Source organism: Epinephelus fuscoguttatus, linkage group LG13, assembly GCF_011397635.1.
Source record: "Epinephelus fuscoguttatus linkage group LG13, E.fuscoguttatus.final_Chr_v1".
NCBI classification, from domain to species: Eukaryota; Metazoa; Chordata; class Actinopteri; order Perciformes; family Serranidae; genus Epinephelus; species Epinephelus fuscoguttatus.
Window position 1 is genome coordinate 27,291,949 of NC_064764.1, and position 22,011 is coordinate 27,313,959.

The 22,011-nt window shown below is 41.5% G+C and overlaps 1 protein-coding gene across 1 annotated transcript in view; it reads left to right on the plus strand.

Moving 5' to 3' along the window:
• Window positions 1–22,011, plus strand: part of LOC125899876 (beta-galactoside alpha-2,6-sialyltransferase 2-like) — a 76,983-nt gene that overhangs the window by 34,198 nt on the left and 20,774 nt on the right. The window contains exons 2-5 of the mRNA XM_049594530.1: window positions 60–116; window positions 204–1,250; window positions 15,498–15,595; window positions 20,326–20,427. Of these exons, the coding sequence (XP_049450487.1) occupies window positions 287–1,250; window positions 15,498–15,595; window positions 20,326–20,427 (1,164 nt within the window). The 5' untranslated portion in view covers window positions 60–116; window positions 204–286. The remainder of the gene's footprint in view (window positions 1–59; window positions 117–203; window positions 1,251–15,497; window positions 15,596–20,325; window positions 20,428–22,011) is intronic.

Here is a 22,011-nt window from a genome sequence, read left to right on the forward strand (position 1 = left end):
AGCCTCATGTATGCATGTGCACTCTTGACTCCACTAATTTGTACCACTCCTCTTCTCAGGGTCCTGTTACATCCTGGAGGACTCACGGTCATGACGAAATAGAAACATCAGTTGAGGTGAGTGTCTCAAACTTCTGCTGTACCTGTCCACATTTTCCCAGTCTCTCCCTGAGTGGTTTCATCCTGAGCTTTCTTCTTTTACAGGCCCTCCAGCTGACCTCTGGGCCAAGTCCTGGGCTTTTTTGTTGGTGGGCCAACTGCACAGGGGTGTATGTGAGTGCAAGGTAATGAAATCCAGTATGAGGCACTGGCGGAGGCTGGTGCTGGTTGGAATGCTGGCCTGGGTTCTCCTCTTCCTCGCCCTCTTCTCTTACTTCCTGGATGCTCGTGTGAATGAGCCCCTGACCTCTGTCGGCTCTTTACTCTTCGAGCACCCTGACACTCGTCGTCTGACCTCGATACAGGCGTCCCATCAGCAGCATGCAGACCTGGGCTCCCGACCTGAACTGGCTTCCACCTTAACTACAACCAACCCTGGAGATGAGCCAGAGCCGTCTGCCACCTCCACGACCCCGGGGCTCAGCCTGGAGGTGAGCCACAGTCCCAGCAGCGCTCCTGACGCCATTTATGTTAGCCGGGAGACCAGCCACCAGGACAGCCTGGACCCACAGAGCCTGGCTGCCTGGTCTTCCTTTGGTACAGAAAACGTGGGATCTCACTCGGACCCTTCAGTCCAGAGTCGGGAGAGGACTTCTCAACACGGTGGGGAGGAGGAGGAGGAAGAAGATGAGAAGGACAATGAAGAAAATGAGCAAGGACACAGAATGAGGACTACATCCGGCAGGAGGGTCGGTGATGACTCTGCTAATCTGGAGGAATATTACTTCTCCAAGTCGGCCTCTATGTTGCAGCGGCTGTGGCGGGGTCGCGTGTCCGGCAACATGCTGAGTCCTCATTTGCAGCGCGCCGCGAAAGACTATATTAATTCCAACAAATTCCGTGTCTCCTACAAGGGGCAGCGCAGGACCAACCAGAGTGCTAAAGACGTGCTGTGTCATATGAAAGCCCTGGCCCGGCCCAGGACAGTGGACGGGTCGGAGGAGCCCTTCTCCTCACTCGGGTGGACTAGTTTTGTGCCTTCTACTCCCCTGGAGCAACTGCCAAGGCGGCAGGACCAGAGCAGCTACAAGACCTGTGCGGTGGTCGCCTCGGCTGGATCTATCCTGCGCTCAGGACTGGGCAAAGAGATCGGTGAGTAGAAAGAAAAAATTATTTGAGTAAGGTTAACAAGAGGCTGCAGGGCTGCTGCCAAACCTGTACACCTTTTTGGTACCAACTTAAAGTATCTGACATCTGATGCTTGCTCCACTTTGTACTCTTCTTCCCTTGTCCTTTGATCAGAACATATTATTCAAATCATGATTTTCCCAGTATGTGTAGGCTAAAGTCCTAATTGTGTTATGACAACATTTTAATTTTACATTTCTGGCTTCTGGCGTTAATTTAAAAAAAGGGCCTTTGTAGAAAAGGCACGTCAAATATTCCTCAAAGCAAGCTATGAAAAATATTGTTTTTGTATCAGTGCCAAAACATTTTATAGATGCATTCATATTAAAAAATATGGATTTTTAAATATGCTGTTTACCAAGAACCTGCAATGTTCATAACACCCTGCGGTCTCAAAGTGTTGGACAGAACAAACAAACATCTGTTGAACCTTATTTAAAATATAAGTCCTCCTGTCATGAATGTGTTCATCCTGTTTTTATGTCCATACTGAATTTGCACATAAAAAAAACATGAGTGGAAATGCTTTAAATATGTTTAAAAAGTTGTAATATTTCAGCTTTTATGCTTGGTGAGGTGGAAAAGTCGGAGTACAGATAAAGGCATGAAGTCTAATGGAAAAAGTCCCAGCAAATCATTCATGACATACATGATGTGACTTTAACGCCCACAGAAATTTCTGCTCCACCAAAGAGGTGGAAAATTGAAGCATATGAAAATCAGATCAGATCTGTGTGGACCGACGAGTTTAGATTTGGTTAAAGATCATAATGAATTTGCATAGAACCTTGGAAAACATGTGGTCATTTCAATCAAAAAGATTGCTGAACTCGGACACGTTAATGTTTTACCGCATTTTATATGTAAATATATAAAGCACAGGCTGCCTTTACTACACAGGGCTCGCCTTCCAGGAAGCATGAATTTACTCAGTAACTTCAATGGCATGAGATTTGGATGTTTCTTGTGTATGAGTGGAAATTTTGGACTGTAAATTTTATTTGATTCATATTTGAGATCCTTTGTCATGGACAGAGCTGTCACAATATTTTCTTCGCTTAACAATAATAGTATTGCCAACACCAGCAGAGAAATAGCATTATCATAAATTCTCAAATAATTTTAATTTGAGACAGACTATCAGTAGAAAGTATGGTGGCAGTGGTTAGCATTGACGCCTCACAGCAAGAGGGTTCCTGGATCAAACCCAAGTTGGGCGAGTCCTTCTGTGTTTGCATGTTCTCCCCGTGTCAGCGTTGGTTTTCTCCAGGTACTCCAGTTTCCTCCTACAGTCTAGTCTCGCTCACCAGACCTTTCTCAAGAAAGATTGGAGAAAAAACGCCCCGGCTGCTTTTATTTCTTTCAACCAATCACAATCTTTCTGGGCGGTGCCACAGCAACAGTGCGCTTGCAAAAATATTGCCGGGGGGGAAACAGGTTTTGGTGTAACAGGCCCACAAAAATATCGCGTACAGGACGCGAACCATGGCAGAAAAATGGTTACATCCCCGCCCAGTGAGAGGCTGATCTATGCAGCGAACTTCCGCCCACTCAGACTACCTACAGTCCAAAGACATGCAGGTTAATTGATGACTCTAAATTGTCTGTAGGTGTGAATGTGAGTGTGAATGGTTGTCTGTCTCTCTGTGTCAGCCCCGTGATAGTCTGGTGACCTGTCCAATGTCAGCTGGGATAGGCTCCAGCCCCCCTTCAACCCCCAACAGGATAAGTGGTTACAGAAAATATAAAACCCGCCGGCTTATTAGAAAGCCTGAAGGAATAGTTCACCTAGAAGACTATAAATTGTATACGGTCAAGGGCATGGTATTGGCAGTAACCCAGTACCACGTAGTATCGAAACATCTCCAGTCAAACAATGCCTGCATTTCATCCATCTTTGCGCTGGGGGTCTGGTTCAGGACCATCCCAGCAAGCCGCTGGATCAGCAAACTTTCTGTTGCTGCTGTCTCCGGAGTTGCTCTGATCCTAGCAAACAGTCGATTTAACATCTACCTTGCTAGCATGACCTAACAGAGCAGCAGCGGCTAACATCAGACTCCAAGCTGTTAAACAGTCCCTACAAAATCACACTGACCCCAGAACGACTTGGCAGTGTTGCAGCAGGTACAGCCCATACAGTCTATGGTGTTGTGAAGTCAAGCGCGGTATATTGGCAGAGTCTGCAGTTAAGCGTACCGAGGTGCCACCAAAATGTTCACAATAATGGCCGTACTATGCACCACTCCATTCCCATCATGGCCTGAATAAGTCTATGGTGTCAGTATCACTTAAGTGTATCCTCTAGGGCCTGACCGATATGGATTCTTTGGGGCCCATGCCAATTCGGATATCATGGAATAAAAAAAATCCGATAACTGATATATCGGCCAATTAAATTTTTACATTTTTCAATTTAAAAACCCCAAAATACCTCCTTTTGATGGCTTAAATATAGTTTAAACACTTGTTACAAAGATGTAAATTGAAGGAAGAACATTTTACTATTTTGAAATACTTTTATTATCAGAAATTGTGTGGAACAAGCAGCATATGAACAATTTGAACACAAAACAAATCAAAAATATGATGTGCAACAAGGCAGTAAACCTCTGGGTAATAAAAGAATCATGCAAAGTCTATATGAATTAAGACATTCACATGTATGTTCACAGTACCAGAGTTCCTCTTATTATTGCCAATTTAACAGAGGTAGGTTATAGTGCAAAAAGTAACACAAGGACATCATTTCTAAGTAAAACACCATATTCCCTGCATTTTATTAGTGATGAAAATATAAGTGTTAACATCAGCGTCAATCGGCCAACTTTTGGCCGATTGCCGCTGATTCTCTAATGGCTATAACTGGCCGATTAAATCGGCCGGCCGACAATCTTCATCCTATCTTCATCTTCATCCTAATAAAACTATTTTTGCTATTGCTGAACAAAGCATTTGCATGTTATCCTCCAGTGAATTAGTTGTGCAAGCATGCACACAACTATTCCCTTCAGGGGAAATGCTTTGCTAGAAACAGGATACTTGGTTAATGCTGCGAAGGGATTTTCAGACAGTTTTTTTCAGATGTTTTAAACCTTTTGGACTCCATCAAAGTCTGTTTGCACTGATCCACTTTTCATCCAGTAGAAAACTTTTCTGTAGCCATAAAGGGCCTAGAGAGGTGAGATATACACAGTTTGAGTTGATCTGGGGTGAACTGTCCTTTAATTTGTTGTTACTTTTAACTGGAGACAAAACCAAACAATATTAAAGGTCCAGTGTGTAGGATTTAGGGAGATATATTAGCAGAAATGGTATGTATAATGGCCTGAAAATAAGAATCATTGTGTTCTTGTTACCTTTGAACAGTGGCTCCCAACTGCTGCAGCCACAGGGTGCAGATTTCTCCTTAGCCATTAGGTCAAATGCCACATAGTTTGAAATATTCAGCATCATACTAGCATTGGGCCATGTTGTCAAGCTAGTTTGCTGTCTCCATTAAGTAGCTGTCTGTTATTCACTCAATCTACAGCAGAGAACGAAACTTCAAAATAAAAGCTATGTGCAGGAAATTCACTGTACTTCAAAATAAAGTGTGTTTTTTAAAAACTTAACATTTATATTTTCATAGGGAGCGAAACCTCCGCTACAGAGATCACCATGTTGCATCGCCATGATTCTACTGTAGCCCAGAAGGACCAAACCAAACATTGGCTCCAGACAGGGCAAGGCGATATGGACAAAAATCCATGTCTCTGTCTTTACTGGCTTATTGGCGATACATGATATACATCTTGGTATTTTCTATGATACGGGCGACATGTTTTCAGTTCCAAGTCAAAGCCACATTTAAGATGTCACAAACACTTTTATGAACACAGTCTGTGACTGCTATATCTGTCTTGTATATACAACATCTGTGTCGTCGCTGCATTTTTTGAAGACATCTGTCTGAGAAGAACGGCGATGTGCTATAATCCAAACTAGCAGCACAGTGCTGTACTGCGCGTGTGCTACTGTGGTCAATTCATTAATCACACAGACTGATTTAGCGTAGCACGTGCAACTCTAGACTGATGTGTCTATATTGGTGTTGATGGAGAACTTCTGAGTGAGTGGGGCGGAGCTGTGCAGAGAGTGTGAGAGAGAAGAAATTTACACTGGTGTGTGTTATGTAACACAACTTGACCCTTTATTGATATAAACGTTGGTGTCTAAATTTATGTCTTGCTTGAAAATAAACTGATATATCACTGTTGTTATATCGCCCAGCCCTAGCTCCAGATGCGACCATTCATGTTTCTGTGTCGGCCACTAGATAGAAGCCTATTTGAGACGAGCAGTGTCAGACAAAACACTCATTTGTAACATGAAACATGAACATGAAAGTGTTTTCACCGGTTTAAATCGCTGCCTCAGAAATAGATTTCTGGATATTCAGCTCCTGGTGAAAACCCCCTGAACAATGAACACTGATAGATTCTACTAAATCCCCTTATGTCCTACACACTGGCTGCTCTAGTGTTAAACTCCACACACTTTCACCAGGTCAGAGGTCATCCTGCTCACTCCACCATGAAGTCTTTTACTATGAAGGTGATGCAGCATGTGTAGAGTTTCATCAGGAGCAGCTTAGCATCTAAAAAGCACTACAGAGGAGAGCCACAGTGCAAATAGAGTAGCTCTACCGGAATAGTACAGGTGTAACAAGATTACTTAGATCCATGTTAAGATGTTTACTGTAGCTCACCAACGACTCCAGCACAAACACAAGTGACCCAGGTAGCAGGTTACCACACTAGTGCTGAAACTACATCATGCATTGAGACTAATTTAGCTTGATCTACAAAGCTTTGAGCCCAGTTACATTTTAAAGGTCAATGGATATCCACCTGCACCTGCAATGATTTGCACTTGCTCAGTTTTTTTTCTCACGACATTTACTGATTAACTTGTCAAGCTGATCGTGATCAGGCTTGAGCGTGTGCCTAGTAGGGTATATGTCTTTGCGTTTGAATGTGTGTGTGCTCTTGGTTTAGAGACTTTGGCAGCTATTTGGTAAGTGGGGAGAGTGTGAACTCAATGACAGATGGCTTGCTTGAAAAAAAACAGAACCCCCTCTGGTAACCAATCAGGCTCCTTCTCATCACGTATAGCTTCCTTGCGTTTCCTTGTGATTTCAGCTGCTTAAAGAAAACAAAAGATTTAATATTAAGTGCTTTGGCTTTGAGCATTATATCTCTATATCTGCATAATATGTCTCTATACTGATGGCTCTACAGACACTGGCTGGCCCAGATAAAGGTGTCCCAGAAAGAGAGGCACACCAAACAACTATTACTGAAAATCAGATGCGGGTAAGTGATGCAAATCTACATCTGCACTTGACCCTGTGGTCACATTGGGATTAACTTGTGGTGCTGTGTCAGTGAAAACATCAACGCTGCAGTCTTTCAACACGGGCGCCTCCACTCACTGCAAGTTCCTCTGTTGCAAAGGAAATCTGAGCATTGTGAGGTCAGCTTTATTTATGTAGCGTAGGTGCAAACAGGTTTGCTGCAAAGTCACGGAAACACAGAGTAAAGATGCATTCAGGTTCACCTCCCGGTGAATGTTGTTTGCCTTACTGATGGATATTAAAGTGTTTGGGCTATTTCTGGTTGCTATGTTAGTGCTGCAGGATGAAGAACATTCGACTGAGGGGTATTTCTTATTTTAAGAAGCAAAGAAAAGAGAGGCAGTCTTCAGTTTTGGGCACCAGACCTTGGTCTTAAACTCGGCAGGTGCTTCTAAATCTCTGTTGATGTATCATCATCCCCCCATGTTTGTTTTTGGTTTCGGTCCAGTAATGTGACCCATATGCACATGCACATGCTCATAACTAAAGGAAGTGAATGTGACTCTTCAGCACCACACAAGCATCACTGTTTTGTCTGTTTTTAATCATGCATACCTCATTTCTTTATTATGCAATCAAACAGAAAAGGGTAGAGAGCACAACTTTCCAAACGACAGTCAAAAAATAGAAAGGTATGTTACACAAATCCAAAGGTTTTGCTTGCTGTTAAGCTGGATCTTGTGGGTGGGACCTACACTGACAAATGTAAGACATCTCTATATCAGTTGGCCTCGACTGGAGTGGCAGCTTGGCAAAATCAACTGTAGTAAATGAGAGATGAGTTTCAAAGTCGATGGATAGAGCAAGAGTAGAGATGGCAGAAAATCTGAATAATATGTTTGAACTGGTGTGTCTAAACTGCTGTTGTTTAATGATCTGTGATAATGGGTTAAAAATACATATTATTTTGTTAGCCAGTAGTTGCTCCATGCTTACTCGACAGCTTGACGGACCATCATAAAGGGGTGGTGCTTAGCGAATGGTCAGTTAGCTAGTCGCTCATTGTTCATTGGCAGGTTGCATGTTGAGCAGAGGTTGGACCAAGTCATTGTTTTGGAAGTCACAGGTAGATCTCAAGTTTTTACACTGAAGTCCAAAGTCAAGTTCCAAGTCCTAAACTATAAGTTTTTAGTACTTAACAAGTCATAATGGGCTCCTCTCCAAATGAAATACCATTTTAAAAATAGTAATGATGAGTAATGATATATGAAACTTAAAATTTTGTTTTTATTTGTTAAAACAAGTGCAACTGAATTGAACCACAAAACAAAGTAACGCTGGCATTGTACTTTGATAGCATGTAGCACCATTAACCAACAAATGAACTTTGTTTGTTTGTGCCCCATCTTCTTGTGTTTAACTCATCTCATATTGAAAACGTCTGTAACTTTCTGTTTCTAATTTGGCTCATGGGAAGGCACGAGTTGCTGTTGTTTAAGTCTAAGTCGAGTTGCAACCTCTGGTGTTCAGGCAGCCAATTAGCCTGCATGACATTGTGCATGTAGCAAGTCGTTAACATGACTGTAGTAGTCAAAAAGTGATGTGCTGTATTATTATCAGGGTGTCTACAGGTCATTTAAAAAGTCTTAAATTGTCTTAAATTCAGATTTGTTGGCTCTTAAATATTTCTGGTCACAACACTGGTTAAATTTCTCCAGCCTGAAGAAAATTTTTTTTTCCCCGCAGTGTTTCTCTGAATGTTGCAGTAATAAATAGGGTTTATGACAGTGATGAGATTTTGTTATCTTTTCACTTTAAACACATTAAACTTAAACTCACCCAATTGTTGTCATTTTTTCTTACTGTTCATTTTTAACTGACATTACTGTGTTTACATATACGTATAATGTGTATGTCCATTCGCAGGTTTGGTGTTAAATTTCGTATAAAGTGGAATTAAAAGGTCATAAAAAGTCTTAATTTTAACTTCCTTATATCTGTAGACACCCTGATTATGTCACCCTGCAGTCAGCTTAGTTAATGTTAGGCACTGTCCTCGTCATGCTAGCTGAGCTGCAAACAGCCCAACCTTTTGGATTTGCAAACATAACGTATTGAAGTGCAAACAAAAGTTTTTTAATTGACATTAATATGTTTTGAATTACAACTTAATTTTCTTGCAGTAGAACATTTCAAGTGTCGATTGTTTTGTTCTCAGATCTATATTTTTGATTGCAGTGTGGAAAGTTGTGTTTTCAACCCATTTCTATTTGACTGTATGATAAAGAAAGAAAAATAACTCCATAACATTGACTATTATTATGAGAATATAGGAAAGTCGTCAAATGAAGAATTGTAATTCATGAGCGCGTCTTCTCTGAGGGCAAACACATCCTTATGTCAGGGTATTGGTTCAGTGTGTCATCATCATCATGGCGTTCAGTTCTTAAGAAAAGAGATTTGGTTTGACAGCGCGATTTAATGACTTGACGAATGAGATGAATGTTATAGAGCTGATTAATTATTGAACAGCGCTGGAAAAGCTCGACTTTGTTACATTAATTCTCAGGCTCAGCTTCAACAGGAAATCAAAGGGCATCGATCCCACTCCGTCTACTTCTTCTCACCCTGCTGTCCTCCCGAAACGCTGCACTGCATCAAAACCTATGCAGCTGTGAACTGTGACAAATCTCTGGAAGATGAATGTGACCATCGGACACTTTCACCGTGCCACTCACAGGCTGGCTGACATTTAGATTATCGGGTTTCTCTCAGTGGCTGCAGCACAGAGTTCATCCTGCTTTGGAGCTGTGGTTTTGGGTTAGGTTCGTTTGGTGTTTGTGATGTGAGGCTGCCATCATGTGGTGAACAGGATAAACTACATCCACAGTACAAGATGGGATGGTAGAAATAACAGGAACATGCTGCAAAAATATTCAATAAAATGCCCTTCAACAAATATTCTTTGTGAAGTTCATAGTCTTTATTTTATTTATTATATTTTTTATTTCATTTAACATAATTTGATTTTTTTTTTAAATTTATTTCATTTTATTTTGTTGAACTTAATTTAACATAATTAGATTTTTTTAAAAATTTATTTCATTTTATTGAACTTAATTTAACATAATTCGATTTTAAAAATTTATTCCATTTTATTTTGTTGAACTTAATTTAACATAATTTATTTTTTAAAATGTATTTCATTTTATTTTGTTATACTTAATTTCTTTTTTAAATTTATTTCATTTTATTTTGTTGAACTTAATTTAACATAATTTAATTTTTGAATGTATTTATTTGTTTATTTATTTTTAGTGCAGGCAAATGAAACAAATAGCATACAGGACAACATGATGTTATGACATAATAAACTCACAAAAAAAGGGGAGGGGGGCAATTGGAGGAATAAAGAACAGCAAAGTAATTAAAACAATTAGGTTGATAGTAGTGGTACCTTTAGAAACTGAAATATACATATAACAAAAAGATCATAGCTAGATTTCTATATAGTCTGCTCTTCTCTAAAGGAAAGTCTCTCCCATTTCATGTTGTGTTGTGCTGCTATGGTTTGTACTTAGCAATAATTATTTCCATAAGAAAGTGACTTTGCACTGTATTTTGTAGGATCTTTAGATTCAGATTTTTTCTTTATCGAGCTTTAAATATAAATATTTTACCTAATAAAGTAATTGTATTTATTATGTGGGGACTATTTTCATCCAGACCGTCCAACGTAATGCTTAAAGGTGTAAATTCAAAATACATTTTTCTGGCCCCAGCCAACCTTGGATATTAGTCCATGAATCTGCAACAACTGGGCAATATAAAAGTCAACTCAAATCAATACAGTTTTATTAATACAGCCCATTATCACGAATCACAATTTGTCTCAGCGGGCTTTACAGCATCCAAAAATACAAAAACAGGTTTGCATGACAGAAACTGCTCTTTCTGGAAATTTAATAGTATTACCACATGTGACGTTTTGGGCACCAGCCCTTCGTCAGACATGAACAAAATAAGGAGACACACCTCTATATGTGGTCGCCCAACAGATCATATGATAACACATTGCAAAACCAGTATCAAATTACACCACAGGAATACATTTACAAAAAATGTATATTTCTAAAAGGCCAGCAGTGCCTAGAGTATCACCTCGAATATCACATAGCTGAAACATCAGTAAAAAAAACTGTATGAGGGAAAGTGGTAAGACCTCTACCATGTAAAATTCAGTATTTATCTTTGTTTTGAATATCCATTTCTGGCAGTGTTATAGAGTTTATTGGTTTTTGACTCAACTGACAGGTCATTTTTATGATCATAGCTTTAAGCACTGTTGAGTAAATCTCAGTCTGTTGGTGAAGCCTCTGTCAGCTGTCCCTCTCTGTGATGTGTTTTTTTTTCTGTACACTTGGCCTCATGATTTTAGATTTTTTGTGATGTAATTATGTGATTTGTGTTGTTGATTTCACTGTAGTTGTGCAAGATTCTTAACATGCTGCCCCCTGTGGTCGTATTAAAAAAGACACTTGCAGAGCTGCCAGCAGGTCTGACCTGAGGACAGAGATATAAAAGGTTAAAGGCAACACACACTGCACTGATTTTCACTGGGGTTGTGTCCTCTTTCTACAAACAAAAAAATACACCATTAGAGTAATTTAATTCACAAAGGCATACATCTTCAAGTAGCATTCAGTAGCAAATTTGTTCTATTTTAATGTTGTTTATCTGTTATTTCATCCACCTACATTGTTGTCATGCTGCTGCTCTGCCTTTAGACGTCACATTCTGTGTGCATGGAGACAGAAACTGTAATGTTATATCAGGAAATGATTATTATTAGAACTGTGAAAAATAAGCAGCCACATTTCTAAATCAAACAGAGTCTTATCTGAAGAAGAAGAATAATAATATATACTTCATGAATCCCCAGAGGATTTTGGACCTTGGACAGGTGCCCGAGCAGGTAGGGGTTTGGTGCCTTGCTCAATGGCACCTCCGTAGTGCCCAGGAGGCGAACTGGCACCTCTCCAGCTAGCAGTCCATACTCCATATTTGGTCCGGACAGGGATCTGAACTGGCGAGGCATTGTGGCCTCACAAGCAGGGTGGGGGAGCCCTTAGTGTAGGTTTTCTCCGGGTACTCCAGCTTCCTCCCACAGTCCAAAGACATGCAGGTTAATTGGTGACTCTAAATTGTCCGTAGGTGTGAATGTGAGTGTGAATGGTTGTCTGTCTCTTTGTGTCAACCCTGCGATAGTCTGGCGGCCTGTCCAGAGTGTACCCCGCCTCTCGATTAATGTCAGCTGGGATAGGGCCTCATCTGCTGCTGTTAGACGTCTCTCAGGCTCATAATGGGTTAACTGGTTGTAATTGGAACAAGGCTTTTTTAATACATTTTTAAAAGTCAGCTGTCATGTCAGTTTATAACAAGGCGCCAATGCAAGGTGGCAACATGTTACAGTAATGACTGGAGCCATGATTGATGTCAGAATATTGCATTGTGATAGTTAAAGTAATGGCAGAACATTTAAAAGGCTGCTTATAACCTTGTCTGCCTCTCCCAGGTTTTATTTGTCTGGCAGAAACATCTCTAGACATAAAAGACACCTGAAGTAATGAAATCATGACTGTACAATCAGCGACACCGGGTCGGTTATATTCAGCTGAAAGCCAACAGTGTCGTCTCCACAGGGGGTCTGAAAATCAACATATCTATATTTGAGTTTACAAAGCGACATGACAAACAAGAACAGACTCCGGCACAGTCAGTCTCAATAATTCATCCATCATGTGACACGAGGAGGAGAACAACATGTCAAACATGGACAAACTGCATCAACGGAGGAGCAGTGAGCTCAGGTTTAATCTCACTGAGACACTGATCGATGCTTTCTTTACCTTTAGATGAATCAAACTCTCTGACGGAGTGTGAATAACGGTGTTGTGATACGGCGTCACATGCTTTATGGCTACTGAGAAAATGCTTCCCACGTAGAAAAGAGAAGTGTTGGAAAAGTATGTTTTTCTTTTTCATTAAATATTCTTAGTCTGAAGGTGCATGTGTGAAACATTAATGTCAGCCTCCTCCACAGTGAAACAAACCTCCAATGACAAAGAACGATCTCTGCTTTAAGAAAACCATCCTGAAAATCAATCAGTCTGGTGCAGCCCCGCAGGGAACTGACATGTTTACAGTGTTATATTGGAGCAGCTGGGCAAACTCAATGTCAGGCTGGTTTTGTAACGGTCGACTGGCTGAAGGAGTATTAGATCAAAGGCTGGAGGATCATCCATTCTGGTGTCAGATCAACACATGTGGAGGATCCCTGGGACTGACGGATCGATCATCAGACGTTAGGAGATTCTAATTATTACTACAAACATCCATCACGCTGAGGATTTCATGTTTGCGTGGGAACTCTGATGTACACAAACAAAACAGAATGTGGTCAGAATGAAGGTTGAGGCTGTTGTGTGGTAGCTCATCAGTTACAGGAACTAACCACTAGAGAGCACTTTGGTTTTACGTCTGTGAGCCTGACACACGTTGTTACCACTGTGTGATCATACAGTAATTACATCACTGCAGACAGCGTGTTGTTACAGTGACTACTGCCACGAGCACTTTGATGATGTGTCAAACTCCAGAAAGCATTGATCTAACTACAGAAAGATGTGTGTTTGTGTGTGTGTGCCATGTGAGCTGGAAGTCATTCATATGCAAACAACTGTGTTCTTGTTTCAGTGAGCCACAGTCTGCCTTCTCATGTATTTTGTGTAGTTTTTTATTTCTTGTTTTTGAAGTTGCCTCTAAAATGTAAGACTAAGAAGCAGTTCTGAAAGACAGCGGTGAACACATCAAGACCTTGACAAGCTCAGGCTGATGTGAAACACTTCATCGGTTTGTCCTACTTTACATTTATCTGAACATCTCAAGAGCTGGGTGTCAAACCTCATGACTTTTTAAATACTATTAATGTATCATCTGATTTTAAAGTCCCAGTGAAGTGGAAGTTACAGCGTCTTTAGCTTCTGTACTGTGACATATTTCCCAGTGTATATTTCAGGGCTCAGAATCAGAAATACTTTATTGATCCCTGAGGGGACATTATGATTTGTTGCAGCTGCTCTGATGTAAAGAATAGAGAATTATAAGAAGTAAGAATAAGAGTATGAAACAAAAGTGTGTAAATATAAAGCAATAAAGTAGAAATGAAATGTGCATTAAAATGAAATAACAATAAAAGGCACATTATGCTTCAGTGTTTAACATGAGTACTTAAGATATAAAATTAACATATTGAAAATAAGATATATATCGTCACTGTGAAAAACCACGATATACATCAGTAGAATAAGAGTAAACATAAGTACTGTGTGTGTCTGTGTCTGTGTGTGTCTGTGTGTGTGGACTGAGCAGCTGGATATCTGTACTCAGATGTCAATATGATCTAACAAAGGTACCAGGAAGTCTGGAAATTTGAATGTAGAAAAGTATGGAAATGGAAAATGTGTAGGAACCCTGATATTTGAGTGCTGTACAGTTACAAGAAGGGTTTTAACAAATCCTTTGCATTCGATTGGACTGCTTAAAAGGTGGCGGGTTTGGAGTCTAATGTGATATGGTGCTACAGTGGACTGATGGCTCTCTGATGGCACATCGCCCTCGCCATAAGATCAGATGAGGAGGACAAGGGAGAGATGACTGAATTAGACTTCCAACACAAGTTTTTGGGAATGAAAACAAAGGTTTCGCCCTCTGATATCCAAACTCACTTCTCTTCCTGTCTCTCACCATACTGCTCTGTTAACTAATACAAGCAACAAACCGAGAAGTGCGGTGTAATATGACCAGCGTGGCTAGCTAATCACCCAAAGTCTCATTTGATTGGATGAACTTTGGTAAACGTCTCTGAGTGCAGGGAGAGTCATCGAAAACTTGAAACTATTTTACCTGGTTTTATGGAAAGAGAATAGACTGGTGTTGATGTAAAATCTTTGGCACTGTTTTTTTCTGAGGCCATGGTTCTCAGCCAGAAACTGGTGGATTGCCCCCTCCGGGTTGGGAGAGAGTTATTGCCTCAACTGAGAGAGTTCAGGTATCTCAGGGTCTTGTTCACGAGTGAGGGTAGAATGGAGCATGAGATGGATCGGCAACAAACCGTCGTCGTGAAGAGGGAGCTGAACCAGAAGGCAAAGCTTTCGACTTACTGGTCCATCTACGTCCCAACCCTCACCTATGGTCATGAGCACTGGGTAGTGACCGAAAGAATGAGATCATGGACATCCAGGGGGGAACTCGGAATAGAGCCGCTGCTCCTTCGAGTCAGAAAGAGTCGTTAGAGGTGGTTCGGGCATCTGATCAGGATGCCTCCTGGGCGCCTCCTGTTAGAGGTGTTCCAGGCACGTCCCACTGGTAGGAGGCCCCGGGGCAGACCCAGAACACGCTGGAGGGATTACATATCTCATCTGGCCTGAGAACGCCTTGGGGTCAAGGAGGAGCTGGAAAGTGTTGGTGGGGAGAGGGACGTCTGGGGTACTTTGCTTGGTCTGCTGCCTCCGCGACCTGTCCCTGGATAAGTGGATAAAAATGGATGGATGATGTTTTTTGTTTTTTTATGTATATGTGGCATATAACAAGAAATAAATCAACAGTTATTAAACGCACAGGATTCAAACTGGGAAAATGTATTTTTCATTTCACTATTGTGTCGGTTTTCATGGGAAAACAAAAAAAAGTAATTTTGTTATCATTTTGATGCTCAGGTGTCTCATACATTTTCTTTATTATTGTCACAACAATGTGTATACCTCAAGGTCAGTTCATTACCTGCTTCAAATGACGGTTTGTGTATTTTATTTCAGACACTCATGAGGCAGTTCTACGGTTCAACGCTGCACCTACAGAGGGATACGAGAGAGACGTGGGGAGCAAAACCACCATCCGCATCATCAACTCACAGGTGAGTGAGAGTCTGACCTTGCATGTTGCACGATGATGAATTATTGATAGACATAGAACTCTGAGGCTCGTGTCACTCTCTGAAACGCGTGTAAAACATATGGAATGGCAAATGTTGAAAATATAAATGATTGATTACGACTGTGGTCCACTTATTTTTTTGACATTGAGTGAATGTTGTTTTATTGATCGCTTGTTTACATTCTGTGATTCTCAACCACCAGTTATGAATAGGAATGATTACCTATTAATAATACATGTGTAAACTTATTTGCACATTCTATTTATGTAATAATTTTAGAATATAAACATTTTTATTTGAGGATAATTCATGTTTGTTATGCTGCATTTCTCAACCTCCATGGTTCTTGAAATACAGTCTATACAAGAACACAAATTGGAGCTTAAAGATTGCATTACTTAAAGGTCCCATGTGTAAAATATAGGGGTCTATATTGGCAGCAATGAAAAATAATATAAGTATGTTTTCTTTTGTGTATAATCACTTGGAAATAAGCTTCCTCATTTATTTGTTTGCTTTAGAATAAGCCACTTATATCAACATAGAGAGCAGGTCCTTGTACACAGAATCAGCCATGTTGCACTACCATATTTCTGCAGTAGCCCAGAACAGACAAACCAGACACTGTTTCTAGGTAGGGCCATTTGCGTTTTTGCACAGGCCACCTTAGGTAGCCCCTTCCGCAACAAGCTAAACAGCCTCAGATTGAACTGTGTATTCTATTTGTCTATTTGTTTAGGAGAGGAGAAACCTCTGCAGATAATTTGTGCCCCAGTAAAAACTAGGGCTGCCCCCAACAAAGAATTTTCCAAGTCAACCAATAGTCGTCATTTAGGGCCATTAGTTGACTAGTCACCCGCATGTTTACAATATTAATTTAATTATCAAATGATATATTTTGGGCGGGGCAACACAATGGTTTGAGTTGAAGGTGTGAGAAAGAATAGTATCAGTAACATTGTTAACACTGTGCTACATTACAGAGAAATACAAAACCGTACTAATGAACCTTCATTAATATAGGCCTATATTTTATCTACAAGTGCACGTCACACACTGAGCGAGCTGCCTGTTAATGACGCTGTGGGCTAATGGGCATGTAGCTACTTCCATGTTTCAGATGATACGTCATGTTTGTAGTCGACCAATGAAGATGAGTTTACATATCACCTTGGGTTCGTCCTTCACCTTCTCAAAATGATCCCACACTTTGGATTTCCTGCCCGACATGTTATTAACTAGCCTGTGGAATAACCGCAGGTACCAGCCCTGGAAATTAGGGGCTGTACACATGGTGTGTCTTTAACCACCAGGAAAACATGAGGTTGGTCGCTACATCTTGTGCATTTTTTGTACCAACTTACAAGAGCCCTGCAGCAGGTTGCGTCTGAGGTTGCTAAGCAACCTGAACAAGCATCATATAGCCTATTTACCTGAAATCCTGAGTGCAGAGCTGATCTTCTTCCAGGTTTTGTTTTTAAGTGTGTAGGCTTATCATCTGTGGGACAGATGTAAAGCTCTGGGTAGCCCTGCACTAACATGATCAACTTTTCCATATTTAACAGACTGAATATTTACAGAAGAAGGGAAAGATCTCTGTCAGCTGTGATTGGTTTGTAACGTGACTCCTGTCTGACTGCTGTGTCTGTCCTTTCAAATTAAATTCCCACATGGTCCAGTTGTATAGGTTTTGATGTATTTTGACAAGGTGCAGCTTCTTATCGAGTTTCACTTTCGTTTTTTGTTTTTTTACTAAGCGACCAATGAAATCTTGCCGACCAATGACCTTTCTAGTTGACTAATGTTTCGTCAAATATTAGGGGGCGGCCCTAACACCAACCTCTTGAACAATGAACACTGAAGGAATCCTTACCAGGAATTCATGCTTGGCACTTGGGAGCGGTAAAGATTGCACATTGCAATCTGCAGTCCTCAAAACTAGATGGCACTAAATCCCACACACTGCTCCTTTAAAATGAAAAGTTCCAACTTAACTTAAAATTGTGTTGGTAGCACTTATGGTCAAGACTCTCTTCTCCAAAGTAAATGTTACCCTCTTTTAACAACACACAACATGCTTTTATTTATCAGCTCAGAGCTGAACTGTCCCTGTGATGTTAAATTTATTCTGTTAAATCTGCACAAATCAGTATTTTTGGTATTTACAGTACTTGTAAGGATTATATGTCCTGAGAGAGGTGTAGGTTGTAGTGACAAAACTAGAAATAATCATCAGTTTTCCCTCACCTGTGGAAATAGCCGAGAGGCAGCTTTTCTTTTACCTTTGTACAGAGCCAGGCTAGTTGTTTTCTCCCTGTTCCCAGTGCTTATGTGAAGCTAAGCTAATTAGATGCAAGTTTTTTTTCTGCAAACTAACTGATGACAAACATTTCTGTAATCAGCACCTCCCATCCATGCCAGCCTTTACTGTAGAGAGCAATTTGTCCTGATTGTGTGTTATGAATGGCTCCACAGATTACCTGCAGTTAGGGAGGAATTCTCTTAATGTGTCTTTAACAAGGTGCCAGTGTAACATTGATGGATACTTTGCAGATTTACAACCAGCTTTGAACTACAGGCTGTACTTACGCATTTTCGTTTTGCTCGCCACTCATGCCACCACTGCAGACGCAAAGAGTATAGACACGGGTCAAGAGACAGAGCTGCTCCTCCCTCAAACTCAGACTGAAAGCCGATCAAACGGTAAAACTTGGCAGTGCTGATGGAATATAAACCAAGAATAAGTGACTGCACTGCCTGTTTCTCACCTCAGATGTATTTAGAAACATATTTTAGCTTACAGTTAAAATTGTTGTTGCTGGCTGGCCGCTATTGTGTGAAAAGAACCAGCTGTGATACATCACCTACAAGCAGGAGTGTTTATTCGCCCGGTGCAGCGCAGTGCATTCTGATAGTTGTAGGTTTTCTACCTCTTGAGCAAAAGTGAACTTCAGAGCCCCTTTTCTCTGTTTCCTCTGGTCATTCATTCATTCATTTTCCATAACTGCTTATCCTGTTAGGGGTCACAGGGGGGCTGGAGCCTATCCCAGCTGACATTAGGTAAGAGGTGGGGTGCACCCTGGGAATTATCTTACAGCTAAATGTAGCATAAACAATCTCTTCTCATTTTGAGGTTAATGTTCTTGTGCATGGTTCTTTTTTAATGATTAATAATGATTAGGCGTCTCCTGTCTGAATCACAAGTTTTATTTCCAGTACTCTTGAAATACTAGATTTGCTCCACATGTCTTATTTTGGAGGAGCCTCAGATCAGCTCAAACATTATTAATTTTCATTTACCTTCCATATATTTGCTGGAAGATCCACAAGTGAAAATTGTAGCATGGAAGTCAGTTAGTGTGGCCTGCAAAACAGGATATCAATATCTCAACCTTTTCACAAATAAGTCCAGCAAACAATATTCAAAATCTGACTGTAAGCATCTTGAGAGCAATAAATAAATAACCTTACCGTATCACACAGTCTGGCTTTCTCTGACTCTCTCTGTCAAATACAGTCATTTGTCCTGATGATGACTCATCCAGCACTCAGGGGCGTCTCTCATGGTGTTGATTTACCGTTAAATTGGCACTTGACCACTCTGGGCAACAGTGCATCCGTCAGCGATGACCTCTTAATGCTCTATTGGGTGTGAATAAAATGTCCAACCCAATTATGTCATCACAACTTGCCTTTCTGCCCAAAAGTTATCACAGGTCATGCTGTTATTCTCAGAACTGAAGCCCGCTGGGTTGGAAATAAACCCTCAGTGAGGGATGCTCTGCCATTATGTTTTAAAAAGAAGTAACTCAATTTCAGGAAGTAATCAAACCAGTGCCTTATCTCCACCAGGCGTAAGACTCAAGGGGATCATGCCTTTGGTCATGTGTGCGTATTTGTATTGAGTGTGTGTATCTGTCTGTAAATGGCCTATCAAGCTAACTACCTTCTCAAAATGATCCCACACTTTGGATTTCCTCCCCGACATGTTATTAACTAGCCTGTGTAATAATCGCAGGTACCAGCCCTGGAAATTAGGGGCTGTGCACATGCACTACCCAGCAGGTTGCGTCTGAGGTTGCTAAGCAACCTGAACAAGAACCATATAGCCTATTTATCTGAAATCCTGAGTGCAGAGCTTATCTTCTTCCAGGAGCTATTTATAAGTGTGTAGGCCTATCATCCATTGGGATGGATGTAAAGCTCTGGGTAGCCCTGCACTAACATGATCAACTTTTCCGCATTTATCAGACTGAATATTTACAGAAGAAGGGAAAGATATCTGTCGGCTATGATTGGTTTGTAACTTGACTCCTGTCTGACTGCTGAGCATGGCCTCTTCCTGTGTCTGTCCTTTCAAATTAAATTCCCACATGGTCCAGTCAGATAGGTTTTGATTTATGTTGACAAGGCACAACTCCTGGTAGAGTTTCACATTTGTTTTTTTGATTGTTTTTAGCTTGTTTTTGTTTTTCTGTGACAAAGCACCCTATAAAATCTTGCCAACTAATGACTAGCATTAAGTTGATTATTAGGGGGCAGCCCAACTTATTATATTATATTCCATTTCTGAAAATATATCCCAGTAAATCCAATACACGAGACCTTTAAGGAGATATTGGCATTAATGTTGATATAAGTTGTGTAAAATATTTGCTATTATGTATATTGGCTTTAATATTCACAGCAATGTTTGTTTCCCTTGGCAGATTGTGGCCCATCCTAAGCATCGATTCAAAACAACCTCAATCTACGAGAATGTGACTCTGGTGGCCTGGGATCCTGCACCTTACACCCTCGACTTACACAAGGTAGGTTTTCTTTGTATCACACAAACTATACAACCTCCTCTTTAAGTTGTTTGTAGCCCAGCAATGTTTACAGCTCAGTTGACTTTAAAAGACAGTAGAGGAAGACATGTGGATGTGACACCCAAGTCATTATGTTAACATTTCTAATAACCTACAATAAAGAAAATGTAGCTAAGATAATGAAGTAGTTTATCACTCCTCAACCACAGGGACCACAACAGTCATTTCAACCACACAAACATAACAGCAGTGCTTATGAAACCTGCTGATGACCCATCTCCCCTCATCACTCCCCCCTCTCTCATATCCTGTGGCTGCTCTCATATACCTCTGCCCCCTCTGTCTTCCACCTGCCCTTGAGATGCCCTAGAGATGGTTCAGTGGAACAGTGGACCAGCTCTTTACACCTGCAAGGCTGCTGGAGGGGTCGTGGGAGTAGGGAGTAGTAGTTGGAGAAGGCTTACAATGGCGTTCCTTGGGGAGTCTTGTGGGGGGTACTGCAGATAACCGGTATCTGGCCCGATGCCATGAGCCATCCAGTCCCTGTACTCAGCGCAAAGTAAAACACGTTCTTGGTGGGTGTTGGCCTCCATCAGGGGTGTTCCGTGTCACCGATCCTGTTTGTGATATTCATGGACAAGATCTCGAGGCCCATCCGGGGGGAGGAAACGGGTCCAGTTTGGAGACCTCAGAATTGCATCTCTGCTTTTTGCAGATGATGTGGTTCTGTTAGCTTCATCACACGTGACCTCCAGCATGCACTGGGGCAGTTTGCAGCCGAGTGTGAAGCAGTCGGGATGCGAGTCAGCACGTCTGAGACCATGGTTCTCTGCTGGAAAACGGAGGATTGCCCCCACTGGGTTCAGAAAGGGTTACTGCCTCAAGCAAGGGAGTTCACTCAGAGTCTTGCTCACGAGTGAGGGTAGAATGGAGTGTGAGATGGATTGGTGATTTGGTGCAGCATCCGCAGTGATGCAGTTGCTGCGCCAGACCGTCATGATGAAGAGAGAGGTGAGCCAGAAGGCGAAGCTTTCGATTTACTGATCTATCTACGTCCCAACCCTCACTGATGGTCATGAGCTCTGGGTAGTGACCGAAAGAATGAGATCATAGATACAAGCGGCCAAAATGAGTTTCCTCCGTGGGGTGGCTGGGCTCAGCCTTAGAGATAGGGTAAGGAGCTCGGACAGCTGGAGGGAGGTCGGAGTACACCTCCTCTGTGTCAAAGGGGTCAGTTGAGGTGGTTCGAGCATCTGATCAGGATGCCTCCTGGGCGTCTCCTGGTAGAGGTGTTCCAGGCACGTCCCACTGGTAGGAGGCCCTGGGGCAGACCCAGAACACACTGGAGGGATTACATATCTCATCTGGCCTGGGAACACCTTGGGGTCCCCCAGGAGGAGCTGGAAAGTGTTGGTGGGGAGAGGGGCATCTGGGGTGCTTTGCTCAGCGTGCTGCCCCTGCGACCTGGCCCGGATAAGCGGATGAAAATGGATGGATGGATAAAATGATGAAGTGATGACATTTTATATACAAAAAGGCCAAAGATCAACTTCACTGTGACATCATAATGTTCTGCAAAAACAT